At 40.7% G+C, this 18923-nt stretch overlaps 1 protein-coding gene across 1 annotated transcript; it reads left to right on the top strand.

Moving 5' to 3' along the window:
• Positions 1-1344: 1344 nt before the first annotated feature.
• CNGA1 (cyclic nucleotide gated channel subunit alpha 1) lies at positions 1345-14437 on the top strand (the record flags this gene model as incomplete). Its single annotated transcript, XM_079920345.1, has 8 exons — positions 1345-1884; positions 2915-3031; positions 4002-4064; positions 8999-9040; positions 9128-9238; positions 10496-10606; positions 11380-11486; positions 13023-14437. The coding sequence occupies exons 1-8, from the start codon at positions 1778-1780 to the stop codon at positions 14435-14437; spliced, it is 2073 nt and encodes a 690-aa protein (XP_079776471.1). The 5' UTR covers positions 1345-1777.
• Positions 14438-18923: the final 4486 nt, after the last annotated feature.

Raw genomic sequence — 18923 nt, 5'->3', positions numbered from 1 at the left:
AGGAGGGGAGGGATGGATGGATAACCAGCCACAGAGGATTAGGTGGAGGTTTGGTACCTGCTGAAGTTGCCCAGCACCCGTCATCCTCTCAGCATGTTGGCCTTCTGTGGGTCTTCATCAGCAGGACCATAGCAAGTGACATTCAGTACAAGCGCTGGTGTTCCTGGAGCCCGTGAACAGATACTGGGTTTTTGTTTTGTTGACTGGAAAAAACGCACAACTTAAAAGTTGAGAATTATATTTTATTCGGGGACATTACTGAGGACTATAGTCCAGGAAGGCAACCTCTCAGATAACTCTGAGGGACTGATCCAAAGAGGTAAGGGAGGAACAAGAATATATAGGAGTTTTTGCTGGGAAAAAAGAAAAATCATGTAGTCGAACATCAAAAGATTACTGCTAATCACAAAAAGACAGACTTCTCAAGTTAATGATTTTAGTGCTTTTCTATGTATGGGAAGAGTCAAGAGTCTGGGCTCATTGAAATTATTCCTTTGATATGCATCTTAACTATCAAGGGCCAGTATCCTGTTTTCTCCATCCTGAATTCCCCCAAGGGCGCACCTACCCTGGCGTCTGCAGTGGCTGATGGCTGGATAGCGGACAACATTCTTTGTTTACTGAAACAGCAGCATTTTTAAAAATCCACAGTGTCCTTTTGTTTTTCTGCTGACACCTAGCACTTTATTAGTGGGGAGCCTTGGTCTGGGAGAGGGGAGGCTGGGATGGATACCTAGCACCTATCTAGGCCCATTTTCCTGGACATCAGGTGTTATCTCCATGCAAGTTTGGAGGAAACACCCTTAGAGATGAAATCTCCAGAGGACAGCGCTGTGACTGCCAAGCAGCAGGGGTTGGAGGAGGATCCTGGGCACAGCTGGGTCCTTGGGATGACAGGGCTCCAACGTTGGGCTCCATGTCCATGGTTAGAAAGCAGTGGCTGTACCTGTGCACAGGCACATTGTTGGGGCCCACCAGGAACTTCTCCAAGTTCCAGGCCACGTCACTGCAGCACACTGAAGACCAGGTGAAGTACTTGGGGCCAGTCATGAGTGCAGGGACGTTGTCATTGGACGCCGGCAGAGCCTCAGGAAAGAAGGCAAGCGCGAGTGTGCCCACGTGCCATTCATGTTGCCTGAAGCTGGGCTGGAACCTGCTGCCAGGACAGATTTGGAGTTCAGGATCACTTTGTTCTTGGCGTTTTCCTGATGCCTGAAGTGGTTGCCCGGGAAGCTTAGCACTATGTGTATCAGAATAATTTAGGGGGACTTGTTGAAATGTGGATCAGTTGTATCTTTATTCACTCCGAAATTTGAATACCACTTGAGACCCTTTTTTTTTTTCTGAATGCCTGTAGAAATTCACAGTTGATTACACCCATTTTGGTATTTTATTATACTGCTTTTCATTGTTACTTAATTGTTGGATGTGCCTGTGAGGTCCCTATAGGTTTGTTCCACACCTACATTGCCTAAATATTTCAAAGCTGGAGTAAATCCAAATTAAAAAAAAAAAAAAGAGTTCTACACCTCTGAATTTTAAAAACTACACAAAACCCTTGAATTTAAAACAATACACAAAAACCTGACTAGTGATCATTAAGTGCTTGGATCATGACTATATTCTATTAAAATATAATTCCTACATATAACTGGAAATAAGATTGTTATTTCAGCCTTAGAAGAATGATAGAGTGAAACTTTTGATTACATATGTAAATATGTAAAAAGTCTTCCTACTAACAAGACTTTTTTTCTCCCCAGCTATTAAGCTAACCATGAAGAAAATTATCATCAATACACGGCGCTCTTTTGTAAACATTCCCAATGTGATTGTACCAGATATTGAAAAGGAAATAAGAAGGATGGAAAATGGAGCATGCAGGTAAGTGCATCTTTTTTCTATGTTTTTTTTTTTTTTTTTTTTCTGGCTGTGTTGGGTCTTCGTTGCTGCATGCAGGCTTTCTCTAGTTGCAGCGAGCAGGGGCTACTCTTCGTTGTGGTGCACGGGCTTTTTCATTGTGGTGGCTTCTCTTTGTGTGGAGCACAGGCTCTAGTTGCATGGGCTTCAGTAGTTGTGGCACACAGGCTCAGTAGTTGTGGCGCACGGGCTTAGTTGCTCTGCGGCATGTGGGATCTTCCTGGACCAGGGATCGAACCCGTGTCCCCTTCATTGGCAGGCGGATTCTTAACCACTGCACCACCAGGGAAGTCCCTATGTATTTTTAATACTAGCCAAAGTTCTTCAATTTAACTAAGCTTAATTTCAGTTTAACTTTTAATTTGAAACCTTGAACTTTGTACTTTATTTAATTCAGTGAATTTATTTATTCTTTAGGACAGCCTTACTTATCTAACAAATGATGATTCTTTAGATGCACCTTTGCCAAATATTTCCTTAGTCACTGGCAAGACCTTTCCTCATGGGACATTTCACATCTAAAGAGATAACATTACCATAGAGAAATGTGAAAAAAATACAAAGTGTGAAATGCTAACGTGTTTTAAAAGTATAATTTAAAGTGGCCACCCTATAAATGAATAGAATTTGTATAAATGTGGTCGAATTTACTTTTAGTGGAAGGAAATGTTATTACAGGTTCAGAAAACTGTATAACATGACCTGAAGTATAGATATCATACTTTCGATTTGATATTAACTAATCAATGCATCAAACAATACAAATATGGAAGGCCTAGAAAGTAGTTTCTTAATTACATGTATTTTACTGGATTGTGCATATACTCTATCTAATTCTGTGTATTCTGAACAGTTCTCATCTCACTCTTATTAAAAACTGTTGTCTGTGTTCGTTTGAGAGAGAAAGAGAAGAGATGAGAAATGAGACATGTTGTTCCCCCACAATGGTTTAAAGCACTGATCTAATTAATCTCTGCCTCCTATTGAACCATAGCTCCTTTTCTGATGATGATGACAGTGCCTCTATATTTGAAGAATCAGAGAGTGAAAACACTCATGCAACGGATTCCTTTAGAAGTAGTAGACATGGAAGGGGACAGCCATCACAGAGGTGAGCAGTATCATCTATCCCTCCTCATCAGTTTTTAAACTATTATTTAGATGAAAGAAAGGTGTTCTACTCTTCCACTCAGTGGGCTTGGCCAACACTCCTGCTACCCAGCTACTCTGCAGGATCTCGGGAGTAAATTGCTACTTCTGTTCCTTACCCTCTTCTTCTCTTGGGAAACTGCCACTGCCTGATGATAATTCGTGCATGGGGCTCCGTGCAAGCTCTTGCTGATCATTTTCCCTGAGACCCATGTCTGTCCCTTAGGAAACCTCATGCCTGAGTCCTCTCTGATTTCCTCCTTCTTTCTGATCCTTCTTCCAAGCAATTATATGTGAGAGGGTTTAGCTGTCATTCTCTAAAATGCTCTCTCCCATTCAGTCCTCCTTTCAGGGAAGCAGAGCACTAGGGTGAGTAACGAGACAAGAAAAGCTAAAAAATCCTTAGGGAAAAAAGCACTTGTGGAAACTTCAAACGTGTGACCCTGAGAGTGTGGAAGGAGTGCGGTATTGGTGTGGATCAGGGGTTCCCATCCTGTCAAACATATTTACTTCTACTTTGCTTTTTTTCCCTCTTTTTTTTCCCCCTCCTGTTTCTTTTCTCACTGACCACCTTCAGCTTTCATACTGTTTTCATTTGTCTTGTCTTCCCTTCCTATCTTCCCGGACAATCTACGTCTTAATCGTTTTCTGGGAGTTAGTAGCATCCAAACTGGCTTACTCAGGGTGTGGAGGATGGTAATGTGATGCATTGTGAGCATTGATTAATAAACATTTATTAATTACTTTGGTTCATGGTCCTGATATTCAGAAACTCATGCTTCGTGGAGACTCTATATTTTCAAAAATTATCTAGGCATTAGTTAGTAATGGGTAGAACCTGAAAAGAATTTGTACTTTAAGACTTTTTATTTACTATGGACATTACACACATGGTGTCTATTATGATTTCACTGTGCTTTTTCATTTCCCAGGGAGCAGTACTTGCCTGGAGCCATTGCACTTTTCAATGTTAACAACAGCAGCAATAAAGAGCAGTAAGTACATTGACAATAGTAAACCAAACCTTTGTTTTTAAAGAAAGACAGTAAAAAGGTAGAAATACATGTGAATGTGTTATACTGCAGATATTGATTAGGCAAACTCTAGCTAATCCAATGGCAAAGTTTTTCCATTATTTTGTCGTTTGGTTATTTCCTCCTGAAAAATGTAGCTACTCATGTTACAAGTAATGTGTATGTACGTATGTATGTATTTGAATACGTGTAGAAAAACCATGTCTATAGCATATATGAAATTGCCCCACCATGTGGTTAGGGTTAGAGTGGCTGACAAAATAAATAAAACATCATTAATCCTTCCCATTCTGAGCCAGTGTGTCTTAGGTCAAGTTTCCCAGGAGACAGTCTCTGAGAAGGAGCTTTGTATACAGAGCTTTATAGGGAGCGCTCTCAGAAGTGATACCTAGAAGGGAGTTAGGGGAGTAGGTTTGGGTAGAGGGAGAAGTTGAACTTCAGAGAATAGAGTTGATGTGCGATGTGATGCTATGGGGAGCTCTGGAGAAGGGATGGCCCTTCAGAGTTCTTCCATAGTTAGGCAATAGGACTGGGCTTTGTACCCATGCACGGTCATTGTATGAGGACTGCCTCTAGGAAGGGGTGCATAATTTTGAGCACGGTGGCTTCCTTCAGCCAAGGCCAGTCAAGGGAGAGGGAAACTATGAGCTGGCAGCAACCCAAACTGGATAGTGGCACTGGTCAAAGCCCTGAGGCAAAAAAGCAAATTAGTATCCATAATATATATTGATTCAAGTCAAGATTATTTGATGCCCTTTCCGTGGTGTAATTAACTTGCCATCAAGTGACTGATTGCTTTCCTCAAGTAGTGGTGCTCTTTTAGAGTCATAGCATTAGTCTTTGTACCTGGAAGACTGGACATTCAGCAATAGCAGCAGTTAAATCGCCCGGGTGAACGGGACCTCATGTGTTGGGCCCATGTATAGTCTCCATCTCTGCCACCATGGTTGCTCCATTCACATCCACATCGTGCCAGCACTGGGGATGCCAGTGACAGAGGTTGTCTTTGTCAGCAGGCTGATTTATTCTGTCTACTTGGTGGTTCTTTTCTTTTCCATGGCACCTGCTGTCTGATGGGCATTAATATGGGATACAAAGGTTTTAAAACCTTGTGCTCATGCCCATAAGGTCCATTCAGTCTGCCTATTCTCCAGAATTATTTTTCCCGATCTTGCAATATTTTTTCATCAGGTCCCTGACCAACCACCCAATGCATTGTGACTGCCCATGAATCCTTGTATATTCTTTTTTTTTAAAAAAAATAATAAATTTATTTATTTATTTTTGGCTGCCGTTGGGTCTTCGTTGCTGCTTGCGGGCTTTCTCTAGTTGCAGAGAGCGGGAGCTACTCTTTGTTGCAGTGCACGGTCTTCTCATTGCGGTGGCTTCTCTTGTGGCAGAGCACGGGCTCTAGGCACGCGGGCTTCAGTAGCTGCGGCTTGCAGGCTCTAGAGCGCAGGCTCAGTAGCTGTGGCTCATGGGCTTAGTTGCTCCGCGGTGTGTGGGATCTTCCCAGACCAGGGCTCGAACGTGTGTCCCCTGAATGGGCAGGTGGATTCTTCACCACTGTGCCACCAGGGAAGTCCACCTTGTATATTCTTAATTTGGGCCACTGCCTTTTCCCCACAAAGTAGATGATTGTGCACTGCTTAAAGCTGTGCTATTGGTAACATTAACTTCACTATCTTTTAAGGCCACCTCTAGGTAAGGCTGTATTGTAGGCAACAGTTCATTTTGGCTTGCAACCAGATGCTAAGCTGACCCACCCACAGATCATGCTCCATCAGTTGTTCCTATAAGCCCAGTGTATGGCCATGGGTCGGGGGGGGGAGGAATAGCCTTGATGCAGCAGCGGTAGACGACATGGGGCGAGGGTGCCGAGCCACCTGCTCAGTCCCAAGTACATCATTTTATCATGTGATAGGTTGCAATACAACCTTATGACTTGTTAGTTCTGGCAGGATCCAGCTCATGGTCAGCAGTCATCTTCTGTCCCATGGTTAGATAATCCTCTTTCAGGACCCAATTAACATAATGTCATTGATATAGATATAGTGGACCAATGTGATACTCTGAGGAATGTCCAGATGGTCCAGGTCCCTCTAGATTATGTCATGACAGTGGGAGGGAGAGTTAACATAGCCCTGGAAAATAGTGTAAATACATACTGTTTTCCATCCCATGTGAATATGAACTGTTTCTGACCCTCTTCCCTGATAGTGGTTAAAAGTAACACATTCACCATGATTGACCCGGAACCTTAGGAATATGGTACTGATTGGGTGAGTGTATTGTTTTTCGCATCTGCCACAGTGACTACAATTGGAACTACTATTTGGTTGATTTTGCAGTAGTCTGCTGCCATCCACCAGGATCCATTTGGTTTTTCTTTTTTTTTTTGCGGTACGCGGGCGTCTCACTGTTGTGGCCTCTCCCGTTGCGGAGCACAGGCTCCGGACGCGCAGTCTCAGCGGCCATGGCTCACGGGCCCAGCTGCTCCGCGGTATGTGGGATCTTCCCGGACCGGGGCACGAACCCGTGTTCCCTGCATCGGCAGGAAGACTCTCAACCACTGCGCCACCAGGGAAGCCCTCCATTTGGTTTTAATAGGGGCCAGACATTGAATTAAACGGGGTGTGATGGAGAAGCACCACCCCTGCATGCATTGGGTCTTTAAGGATTGCATTTCCTTTCCTGTCCAGGTTGCAATATTGCTTTTTGCCAGCAGGTAGGAGGCAGCTTCAGGGCTTCCACTTGGTCCTCCCCACTATGTTAGCTCTTATTCCACAAGCCAAGGAACTAGTGGAGATGAGGAGATGATTGTCATTCTGCCAATGACCAAATAAATGCATTCCATGTTTACATGGAGGAACTGGACAAATGACCACAAGGGGGCATCCTTAGACCCAGTGGAGGCCCCACAAATTACTACCAAACCACCATATGTCCCTCACTTTAATGGGGGTGGGGCATGATGATGCTTTAGTCCCTGGGTCTCAATATCAACTTGGGTCCTGTGCGAAAATGGCCTTTAATGTATGTAGGTATTCTTTTTTACCCCCAGTGTACAGTTACTTAAGTAAATGATCATTGGTTTTCTTTGGAGGAAAGACTGGGGAAATCATTACTGAATATACTTGTCATGGTGTTGCAGAGTCCTTCTTCATGGAGACTGGGCTTCTCCTCTGACTGGTGGTTTCATTTCTGAGAGCTAGCTCAGGTTTAGAAACTATTCAAGTGGTTGTGACTTTTTATTGGGGTACGTTGCCCTTAACCTCCTGAGCGTCCATTACCAATTTGTTTTTTATTATAAATGTAAAACAGTACCCTAACAAGTCAACAAGATGCCCATCTATCTAGGAATACAGTATTCTGTTAACCTCTTCCATAGCGCTCTGTGGGTTAAGACCCTGGCTACTATGCTCACCTTACTGATAATTAAAATTATCAGACCTGTTTCTCTTCTGATGGGTAAGCACTGCCACTGGTCTCTGTGATTTCTAGATCCTGCCATCCCTATTGCTCTCAGGGAAGTCTAGTTCTGTACCCAGTTCAGCATCTCTCACTATCAGCCCTGGTCTACAGAGGACAGCACCAATGAGCTTCTCAGTAATGCTGGTGCCCCTCTCACCAGCACATTCCCTGTCATTTTTATATCCTCTGAGCCCTCTTAGGGAACATAATCAGTTGGTGGGCTATTTTTCTTACTTAGTATATCCATTTTAGCCTACCACTTCTCTGAATCTTTCTGATACCTTCCTCCACCATGTGCCATGGCATTTTATAAATTATATTTCACTTAGTTTGAGCTGTCACCTTTTCTGAGCTTCTAAGAGCCATCCAAGAAGTGTGCCAGCACCATCTCCCAGGGCCTATGTTAGGGTGTTAAATCTTGTATCATAGGAATGTAACTCCCATAGCAAAAAACTCCACCGTATCTAACTTTATGTTCTGTTTCTATTTGTACATGACAACCTTAGGTGCCAAGCCCCATCTCCTTGTCAATTTTATCTCCTATTTCTCCTTAGTAGCAGCTTTCCACTTATGCTGGGCCATTCCTACCCAGACTAAGTTCATTTGTATATTTGCACCTGAAAATCTCCCTCCCTTTAACATCCTTTCTCTTCTTCTTAACCTCTCCAACTCTTACCCATACTCTGAGGCCTAGGTTTAGAGCTACTTCCCTTTAACAGCCTCTCTGACTATCCCAGTGGTAACGAGATGCCTGATCACTCATGTCTGAATAATACATTTTCCCAAGATATCTGAGCCAACAATGACAGCCTACTATGACCTTAGCTCTGTCTGACTCCAGAATCCATTCTTCTGCTGATAGAGAAAGCCAACTGCAGAAAGAGCCCGCTAATCCCATATTCTCCACTCAAGAAGAAATTGTAACTCAAGAAGTAACTCTGTTACCACAGAGCTTTTTGTCTGCTCATAAAACATTGCTTCAGTCAGGATTACCCCTCTAAAGAAAACTGATGGCATTTTCTTGAAATTCTCAAAACTCTTATTCAAGTATAAATACAAGTGACATCAAGAAGCTTAAATTTTAAGTACCCATTTTTTGGATATACATTGAGACTTTGAAAGTACACTTTTGGGGGCTCTTGTTTCTTAAATTTCCCTCCCTGGGTTTATGCCTTTATCCACCTCCATTTTCTCCAATTTTCCACATGCACTAATTCCCAGGAATTTTATTTGTTTATTCTTGGGGTGCATGTCTATTTCTTGTTGAACCCACCATTAGGAGATCATATTTCTGGTCTCTGAGCACAGGGGCAGGTCTTTGAACACAAAGCCCAGAATTCTTGCCCAGTGGAGAGGAAGGTAAACAAGAATGGAGGTGAGAATGTAATTTGATTATGTGATATATTGGTTTTTTTCTATAGAGAACCAAAAGAAAAAAAGAAAAAGAAAAAAGAAAAGAAGAGGTAAGTAAGACTTTGGCATGAATAACCCCACATTTTTCTATCCATAACATTTTTGTATTTTACCAACTACATCTCTCACTTCTTCAGCAAGCCAGATGATAAAAATAAAAATAAAAAGGACCCAGAAAAGGAAAAGAAGAAAGAAAAGGACAAAGACAAGAAAAAGAAAGAGGAGAAAGGCAAAGACAAGAAAGAAGAGTAAGTATTTTTACTGGCATTGAAATTAGGAATAAATTTGTGATGGGTTTAGGGTACAGGGATAATTTCCCACAAGTTTATAGTAAAGAGGCCTGGTGTAAAGACTAAATAAATTGTTATCAAATGTGAATTTAATTTTTTTCAAATTTCCTTAACATTAGCAATGGTAGCCTTACTTTTCTCATCAAGAATTTTCGGCGTCATGGTTAATTTCCTTCCTTAAGCACTGGTGAAGATAAACTTACCACTGGGACAGATTTAGGATCCAAAGAAAATTGCGTTTCTAGGATCTTACCATCAATATTTTTGGCCGAAATAAAAATTTAATAATTTCATTAACATTTTTGAGTCATAAATACTGTATGGCAAATAATCCGAAGTAAAGTAGTCTCATTGCAAAAGCCATGCCTAATTTTGAGAGCAGTATGAATAGCATTAGCTATTGGAAAGAAACTTTTTAAAACATTTGAGAGTTAGAGTTTCACAAGGATAAGGCTGAGTGATATTTTCAGAGCTATCTTTTTGCTTTTTATTAAAGAAAATATTGTCTTCTAAACTTACTCAAAGAAAACTCTTTACTTATTTGTGCCTGTTAGAAATGTGTTGACGTTGTATAAAAGAAAAAATCCTTAAAAATATAAATTTGATACCAGAAAGTTTTAAAAAATGTCCATTTGATCATATAGTTCCTTCCTTCTTTCTTTTTTTTTTTTTGCCCTCTATTGCCTCTCAATTCCTCATACACACTTAAGAACAAGCACTTTTTATTAGATTGTGTTATATTCTTCTCTCCATACAGATGAGAAAGAAGCCATGAGTTCCCCCTCACAATGTGGTCCCCAGTTGTTTTGTTACCTGGTAGGGGGAGTGGGAAAATCATCATTGTCTCACCAACCATTGCCTACCCAAGGGGTCTGTGGGATATCCAGAGTTCGGCATGATCTATGCCATTGTTCTCTCTCAGTAGCCGGAGTGATAGAAGTGTCTGCAGCATCACAGTAAAACAAGGGCTTCAATAAAAGTCTAAAGTATGGTTTAATGTAAGACTAGTAATTTAACTATCTATCCACCCCTCCCTAACCAGTTTCTTATGACTAATGCACTTATGCCAAGCTAGTCTTCCCACTGTGGAGTGAGCTTCTTCAGCTTATTTCTAATTCATCAGTTGTGGGTGACGGGCATCACCATATTTGATATTTGAAATAAAAAGATTCTTGTTTCTTGGTAACCTTCCCCTTTATTTCCAATTGCTGCTAGGGAGAAGAAGAAGGAAGTCATGGTTATTGATCCCTCAGGAAGCACATATTACAACTGGCTGTTTTGCATCACCTTACCTGTCATGTACAACTGGACCATGATTATTGCAAGGTGTCTATATATTTTTGTGGATCTCAAACCACTTCTAGTTTCCAAGTTAACTGACTTAACAGTTTGGCCTAGAGCTCTTTAGGACGTACCTCCTTTCTCCACCACAGGTTGTGAAGAGAGGTTACATCATTCTCAATGTGTTTTCCTAAGAGCAAGAGTAGCTGCTTTGGTTCCCAATATCCTTGGAAATCCAGTACTGGGATGGGGTGGGGTGGGGATACTTTTAAACTTTTGATTGCTCAATCATTTAATTAGAACTTTGGGAGAAACTTTATTTTCTTTGGCCTGCAAGAAAACAATTTTGCCAGGACGGGAAAAAGATCAAGGATCTAGGTTTTATAGAGCAAGATGTGTTTCCCAAGGGATATCTATGGTTCCTTGTCTTTTAGACAGTAAACATCTCAGCCATCCAGGACAAAGCATGATTTCCCAAGGCATTTTGGGTACAAATAGTCAACATGAACCTGGCTATCAATGTGTATCATCCAAAAATACTTTGACGTTAGCTTGAAGTCATTTATTCTCATTTGATGTTTTCACAAAGCTGACTAGCATAATGGAAAGAATGTTGAAATTCAGAAGTGTGAGAAAACTAAATCCAACCCTCAGATGTGGGAATAGATTTGGGAAAGCCATGGTTGATTAAATGGACTCCAAGGACCCCTCCTCGCCTTAGTGTGTTGTACTTCTCATCGTGATAAAAATTATACAAAGAGGACTTTTACTTAAATTGGTCCCATTTCATTTTATTTATACAAGGTTTTCTTTTACAGAGCATGTTTTGATGAACTTCAGTCTGATTACCTAGAATATTGGATCATTCTTGATTACTTATCAGATATAGTCTATCTTCTCGATATGTTTGTACGAACAAGGACAGGTAAATATGTTCAGTTTTGGATATTTTGCAATTTCATGCTTTTATCTCTATGTATAACTTGAAATTTCTTTTTTTTTTTTGTGGTACGCGGGCCTCTCACTGTTGTGGCCTCTCCCGTTGCGGAGCACAGGCTCCAGACGCACAGGCTCAGAGGCCATGGCTCACGGGCCTAGCTGCTCCGCAGCATGTGGGATCTTCCCGGACCGCGGCACGAACCCGTGTCCTCTGCATCGGCAGGTGGACTCTCAACCACTGCGCCACCAGGGAAGCCCAACTTGAAAATTCTTAATTCAAGTATTCTTCAAAAAAAAAAAAAAAAGACTCACAAAAATTTTTTTTAGAGGAAAAAGCACTCTTGAAAGCAAGAGTACCATATACCCACCCACAGGCTTAGGCCACTCCAGCTGATTCAGAAGGATGTTACTAGGCAATCTTCTGGATGTGGATTGATGGCTTTCCTCCATTTTTCTGTTCACTGGGTTTATACCAGGAGAGAGGAATAGAGAGAACAGAAATATTCTGCCAGTTCTGTGGGGAAAGGGTAATTGCTACCTAACAGAGATACCTTGAAGAGGCATGGGGGAAAATGTCATTGTACTCAGCAGAGCTGTACTAGAAATTTTATAAGAAACAGGATGTACATCCTTAATTCAACTTTGTGGTCCGTGGTGAGGCATTATTGACCAATAATCTGGGCAGGATCTGATAGCTTCCGACTTTAAGTATTCTTGTTAAGTAGGTATAAGCTCATTTTCTATACTACCACATGCAAAGGTAACCTGTGTACGCAGAGTATTGCTTTTAAGAATCATTATGTAAAATAAAGACATTCTCTAGTATCAGTGCACTGGAGCAATGCTTCAGTTCAGTTCTATGCACAGCTCTGGTAACCAGGATAGGAAGAGAAACAAATTTTTCCCTAGTGAAATATATCACGGTACCGAAATTCTGGGTTTAACGCACAAGGTGCATGGTAGCAGCTTAGTAGAAAGGAAAATCCCAGATGTCTAAGGAAGCCTGGGAGGGGCAAGAAAGAGAAGTGAAAGCCTGAAAGTGAAGCCTCAAAGGACATATGCTTCACATTGAAGGGGCAAGGCAAGAATATGCACAATAGTCAAGCTGCAAGGAGGCACCCAAGCTTCAAGGGTGGGGCTGGGATTCTGACAAAAGAGTGGCATGAGGAATTAAGCACAGTGCTAGAAAAAGAAAACTTTCCAGGAACACTGTTCATAAAAGGCATAGCTTTACCTGGACAGGATGCTGAATCTAGAGAGGTCTGTATATATACCTTGTATATATACATTGCATATAATCTCTCACTTCTGTGCTTACAAAGTTTTACTTTTTATTTCTGCAAAAGAACATTTTCCACAGCCATGTGTTGATCAGTACTCATATCTTATTACATTGCTAAAAGCATATTTATTGGAATGAACTCTTGTTTGGAACTCAATGACGTTTGTTGAGAGTTACTTTAGAAAAATTTACAGTGGCATGAAAAGGAAAAAACATTACTTTTTTTTTTTTCTATTTTAGGTTACCTAGAACAAGGACTACTGGTGAAGGAAGAGCTTAAACTCATAGAGAAATATAAATCAAACTTTCAGTTTAAACTTGATGTTGTATCAGTGATACCAACGGATCTGCTGTATTTTAATCTGGGCTGGAACTATCCAGAAATTAGACTAAACAGACTGTTAAGGATCTCTCGAATGTTTGAGTTCTTCCAGAGAACAGAAACAAGGACAAACTACCCAAACATCTTCAGGATTTCTAACCTTGTTATGTATATTGTCATTATCATCCATTGGAATGCGTGCGTGTACTTCTCTATTTCCAAAGCTGTTGGATTTGGAAATGATACATGGGTCTATCCTGATGTTAACGATCCTGAATTTGGCCGTTTGGCTAGAAAATATGTATACAGCCTTTACTGGTCTACACTGACTTTGACCACCATTGGTGAAACACCACCTCCTGTGAGGGATTCTGAGTATATCTTTGTGGTGGCTGATTTCCTAATTGGAGTGTTAATTTTTGCCACCATTGTTGGTAACATAGGTTCTATGATTTCCAACATGAATGCAGCCAGAGCAGAATTTCAAGCAAGAATTGATGCGATCAAGCAATACATGCATTTTCGAAATGTAAGCAAAGATATGGAAAAGAGAGTTATTAAATGGTTTGACTATCTGTGGACCAACAAGAAAACAGTGGATGAGAAAGAAGTCTTGAAGTATCTACCTGATAAACTAAGAGCGGAGATTGCCATCAACGTTCACTTAGACACGTTAAAAAAGGTGCGCATTTTTGCCGACTGTGAAGCTGGTCTGTTGGTGGAGTTGGTCTTGAAGTTACAGCCCCAAGTCTACAGTCCTGGAGATTACATTTGCAAGAAAGGGGATATTGGACGAGAGATGTACATCATCAAGGAAGGCAAACTCGCCGTGGTGGCAGATGATGGAATCACTCAGTTTGTAGTATTGAGCGATGGCAGCTACTTTGGTGAGATCAGCATCCTTAACATTAAAGGCAGCAAAGCTGGCAATCGAAGAACGGCCAACATTAAAAGTATTGGCTACTCAGATCTGTTCTGTCTCTCAAAAGATGACCTCATGGAAGCTCTAACCGAGTACCCAGATGCCAAGTGTATGCTAGAAGAGAAAGGGAAGCAAATCTTGATGAAAGATGGGCTACTGGACATAAACATTGCAAATGCTGGAAGTGATCCTAAAGATCTCGAAGAGAAGGTCACTCGAATGGAGGGGTCAGTAGACCTCCTGCAAACCAAGTTTGCCCGGATCCTGGCTGAGTATGAGTCAATGCAGCAGAAACTGAAGCAAAGACTAACCAAGGTTGAGCAATTTCTGAAACCACTTATTGACACAGAATTTTCAGCTATTGAAGGATCTGGAGCTGAAAGCGGGCCCACAGACTCTACACAGGACTGAAAAGCTGGTTATTCATAAGGACATGCCTCAGGATCCTTCTGGCGATGTGAAGGATCCTTCTGGCACCTGTAAGTTGAAAGAAGAGAATGATTCAGCTGGGAATTTTTCCGTAAGGAAAATATGCTTCGCTGCAGGGCACAAGGCCGTACACTCACTTGTGAGGTACTGTGGCTAAAGCATCATCACACTTAGAATTTGTCACAATGGATAACGTGCAAAGATATAAACGAATTAACTTCTCAGTATTTATATCTTCTGATTTTTTCACATATGCTTCTTTTATGTAACACTCTTTATAAAAGTGAACAAGTATCCCTCACTTTCAGGCAATTTATATTGTTAAGGAGCAACTGGGAATTACCGTGTACATCATGTTCAGGATACCATTGAAAAAGAATTAGAATGCAATAAAGTAAAATAAAACCTAAAGCTGTAGTGGATATTATTTATTTGATAATTTAGTAGAGAGTTTAGGATATTTTAGAGCTTCTGGGACATTTTAGGGACCTTAATCATTTTACTCTAGGGCTTGGGAAGAATGGTTGAGAAAAACTTCTTACTGATAAAAGCATGACAAATTATATATATATATATATATATATATGAAATTGAAAATCATAAGTTGTTATAGGAATCTTTTATAATAAATTATTAAGGCCTGACAGCAGTGGCTACTATCTTCTTTCTCTGACTCACCAGCAATAAGAAAAAGAGATAAAGGTAATACTCTTGCTGGGTGATGAAGAAAGGAAATTGTTGTTAGAAAAGGAGGCCTGAAAGTTCTATGGTCCAGCATGGGCATCATGGGAGCTTCTTAGAAATTCAAAATATCAGGCCCTACCCCAGACCTGCTGTATCAGAATCTGAATTTTAGCAAACCCCTAGGTAATTCATACATTAAAGCTTGAGAAGCACTTAGCTAGAGAACCAGGAAGGAGTTAATGGGAGGATGGTTCTAGAAAAGAAAAGGGAACTATATGACAAGTGTGTGCTCATGGAAGACATTGCTAATCGATTATACAACTCTACTGCTAAACCCAGATGTGGCTCAATAAATTCTTAACACAGATCACTGGAATTGATATCAGATTTCTATACGTGCCTGTAATAATATGACTTAACGTGGCTTCTTGTTAATTTGACATTTCAGATATCTATGTGGACCTCAATCGGTGCATGCCAATGGTAGAATTTATCCTACTCTACCAATAGAATATTTATTTATTTACTTATTTATTTTTATTTTTTGCGGTACGCGGGCCTCTCGCCACCGCGGCCTCTCCCGTTGCGGAGCACAGGCTCCGAACGCGCAGGCTCTGGACGCGCAGGCTCAGCGGCCATGGCTCACGGGCCCAGCTGCTCCGCGGCATGTGGGATCCTCCCGGACCGGGGCACGAACCCGTGTTCCCTGCATCGGCAGGCAGACTCTCAACCACCGCGCCACCAGGGAAGCCGTAGAATATTTATTGAATTATACATTGTCTTTGCAGCCTTACGTTTCCCTTCTACATTTTATCTGTCTCTTTTATATCGGCAGGCAAGTACTTCACTACAGAGGAAGTGGCTAGTCCTGGAGTGGGTGGATCGTAAGTAATATATAATATGGTTTCTGCCTGAAACAAGTGCTCCTTTTCCTCTCTTTTCTTTCTTATTCTTATTCCTTCTCCTCCATCTGCATTTTATTCTTGTCTTTGTGTTCTTTCTTGCCTGTTATAAAAACCTCTAGACACTGTAAAAAGCCTGGTTGGCTCTTCATAGCAGGCGGATTCAGTAAGATAGGAGTGAGTGAGGGTTACACACCTGGCTCACGGCTGGCTCCCGAAGTAGAAGCGGCCCCAGTCACAGCATCCAGGTGGGGGGGGATTTTGAATCTGACCTGGGCTAGAGACATATCCAAGAGTTCTGATTTGATGACCTCTGATCCAGAGCTCTGTGAATTTACATCAGATAGGTAGCAGATCCTTGGTTCAAAGGTTTGGGCTAAGGAGGGTTTAGCCAATTCCTTTTTCATGACTGTTCCAGGTAGAGGCTCTGACCGGTGGTGGTGAAGGCTCCAGTTTTAGACACCTGAAATGCAAAGCAGAGGTTCACAACTGGGCTTTGGCTTCATGAGGAGATTAAAAAAAAAAAAAAAAAGACAGGGAACATGCGGCTTTGGTGAGACTGATGGTAAGTGTGCTGACCTGGGTACACGTGGATGTCAAAGCAGGAGCTCACCTTTTAGCAATCCAGAGACCATCTGTTTTCCAGGCTGATCCCACACTCCAGTTGGCTGTCTGGAGCTAGCATCTTAAAATGTTAAGACTAAGACAAGCTTGACATAAGGACAAGTGAGGGCTGGCTGAAGTTTGAAGATCTTTAGTAACTGTATCTGAGAGGAAATTAGAGAGAGAATTCTGGGACTTGTAGATGGCCCATCAGAGGCAGAGCAGAAACCCCATGACCTAGTCTTGCCAGTATGTCTGATAAGTACTGTATCTCCCTCCCCAACTCTGTTATCAAAATAAGGTAATATTCTCATAGGAAGAGATCACTTCAAAGTTTTGTACATATTTAAAAAAGAAACCAAAATTTCTAACTTGACATATGATGTAAATAAGCTTCTTACCATTAGGAGGCAATGTTGGCCAATAATTATTAACCTTCAGAACCTGAAGCAGTATATTTTTTTTCCCCCTAGAAATTATAGGTGGTAAAATCAGAGCTCTTTGGTAATAGTAGGCAATTCTTTTGTAACGTGGATATTTCCACAAGATTTTAATATAGGATATATACTAGTCTAAAATGAAAACGTGATCAAATAAAGTATAAAATGCAAATTTAATGGGTAAAATAACAAGATAAATGGAAGCTTTTCAGTATTATTTTCAGGAAGTTCATCTAGGCACTAATAATAATTCCATTACAAGAAGCTTTTACTAATGTATAAGATATATATTAGAGGTAAGCAAAAAGGGGAAAAAAGGAACAAGCAGCATTTATATTGAACTCCAGTTTATATTTTTATTTTTTAAAAAGTCCATTGCTTTAAAATGTTTGAAAACTACAGATCTGCTTTAAAAGTGTTGGAAGTATGCCTGGCTTGGACGCTGTCAGTTTAGGAGATATTCTTCCTTATGAGTACTGCAATTGTATTATTGGATATCCTAGTTTATAGACTGTTCAGAATATAAAGTACCAAACAAGAGGCTTATGGACTGAGAAGAAATTGTTTGCTATTTGCTGGACTAGTTTATCTCTAGATGAAGGGAGAAAGTGGGAAATTCAAGGAAAGGGAATCAGAGAACGTAGAAAATGTACAAAGACTCTATAGGGATCAACTAGTTCACCCCTCCTCATTTCACAAATACAGAAATGATGATCAGGGAACACTAAAATTGATGAGGATGTAGTAATAGGAATTTTGAGTGAGAGTGGGAATTTTTACCATATGTTGGAAAGGAATATGCTAATATCTGCTAGAGCCCAAAGTTGGATTAACCTAAAACCCAGCAATTTCATTCTTCGGTATGTATAGTCACTACAAAAATTGGCCACATTCTTCAACAGTGAGACATGTTGAAGAATGTTTATAATAGTAAAAAATTGTAAACAACTTAAATGTTCATCAAATGGAGACTAGACATATAAATTGGAAGAATTCTAGAAAATGTTCGAATAGTAACAAAATAACACTTACGTAGTTTAGTCTGTGCCAGGCTCTGTCCCCAGTACTTTACAGATGTCAATTCGTTTAATCCTCATGACAACATATAAGGTAGGTCCATTATGTTTCCTGTTTAACAGATGAGGAAGTGGAGGCACAGAGAGTTTAATTAGCCTGAGGCGCACAGGAAGGAAGAGGCACAACCACTATTTGAATCCAGGCAGTGAGGCTCCAGGGTGCCTGCTCTTAACACTTTCATTTGTGCAGACTCTTGTATGTACACATAATATCATCTATACAGAACTTACAAACACACAGCACAGTACTAAGTAGTGCTTATGGACCTGCACCTATGACGTAACAGTTTAATAACAAGCATGGGAATGAGAGTAGAAATCAGAAAAGTGGTTACTTCTGTGTTGGATGGATTGAATGGGATGGGAGGGAGAGTGAGAAATTCATAGGACTTCATCTGTCTGTGCTGTTTTATATCTTTCAAAATAATCTGAAGGAGATTAAGTCCAAATGTTGAGATTTGACAAATCTATGTACAAATATGTATATATATTCTCTCTTTAATTTGGGGTATATTTGAACTATTTCACATGAAGAAAAAAAGAGGAGTTAAGTATAAATTCACACAGCTAGTTTAGTGGCAAAGCCTGGACTTTTGACCCTTGGTTCGGTGTTTACTTCACTATGAGGTTGTACTTGATTGCTTTCTACACAGACCAAGTTGAGTGCTTTATGGGGTTCTACTTGGCGATAACATGCTTGTTATCTGTATGTTCCCACTTTCGGTCAGAGTGCATATTAAGTAACTTTGAGACAATACTTTCT

Source organism: Stenella coeruleoalba, assembly GCF_951394435.1.
Source record: "Stenella coeruleoalba genome assembly, chromosome: 4".
In the NCBI taxonomy this organism is placed as follows: domain Eukaryota; kingdom Metazoa; phylum Chordata; class Mammalia; order Artiodactyla; family Delphinidae; genus Stenella; species Stenella coeruleoalba.
This window is presented reverse-complemented; position numbering and strand designations above follow the sequence as displayed.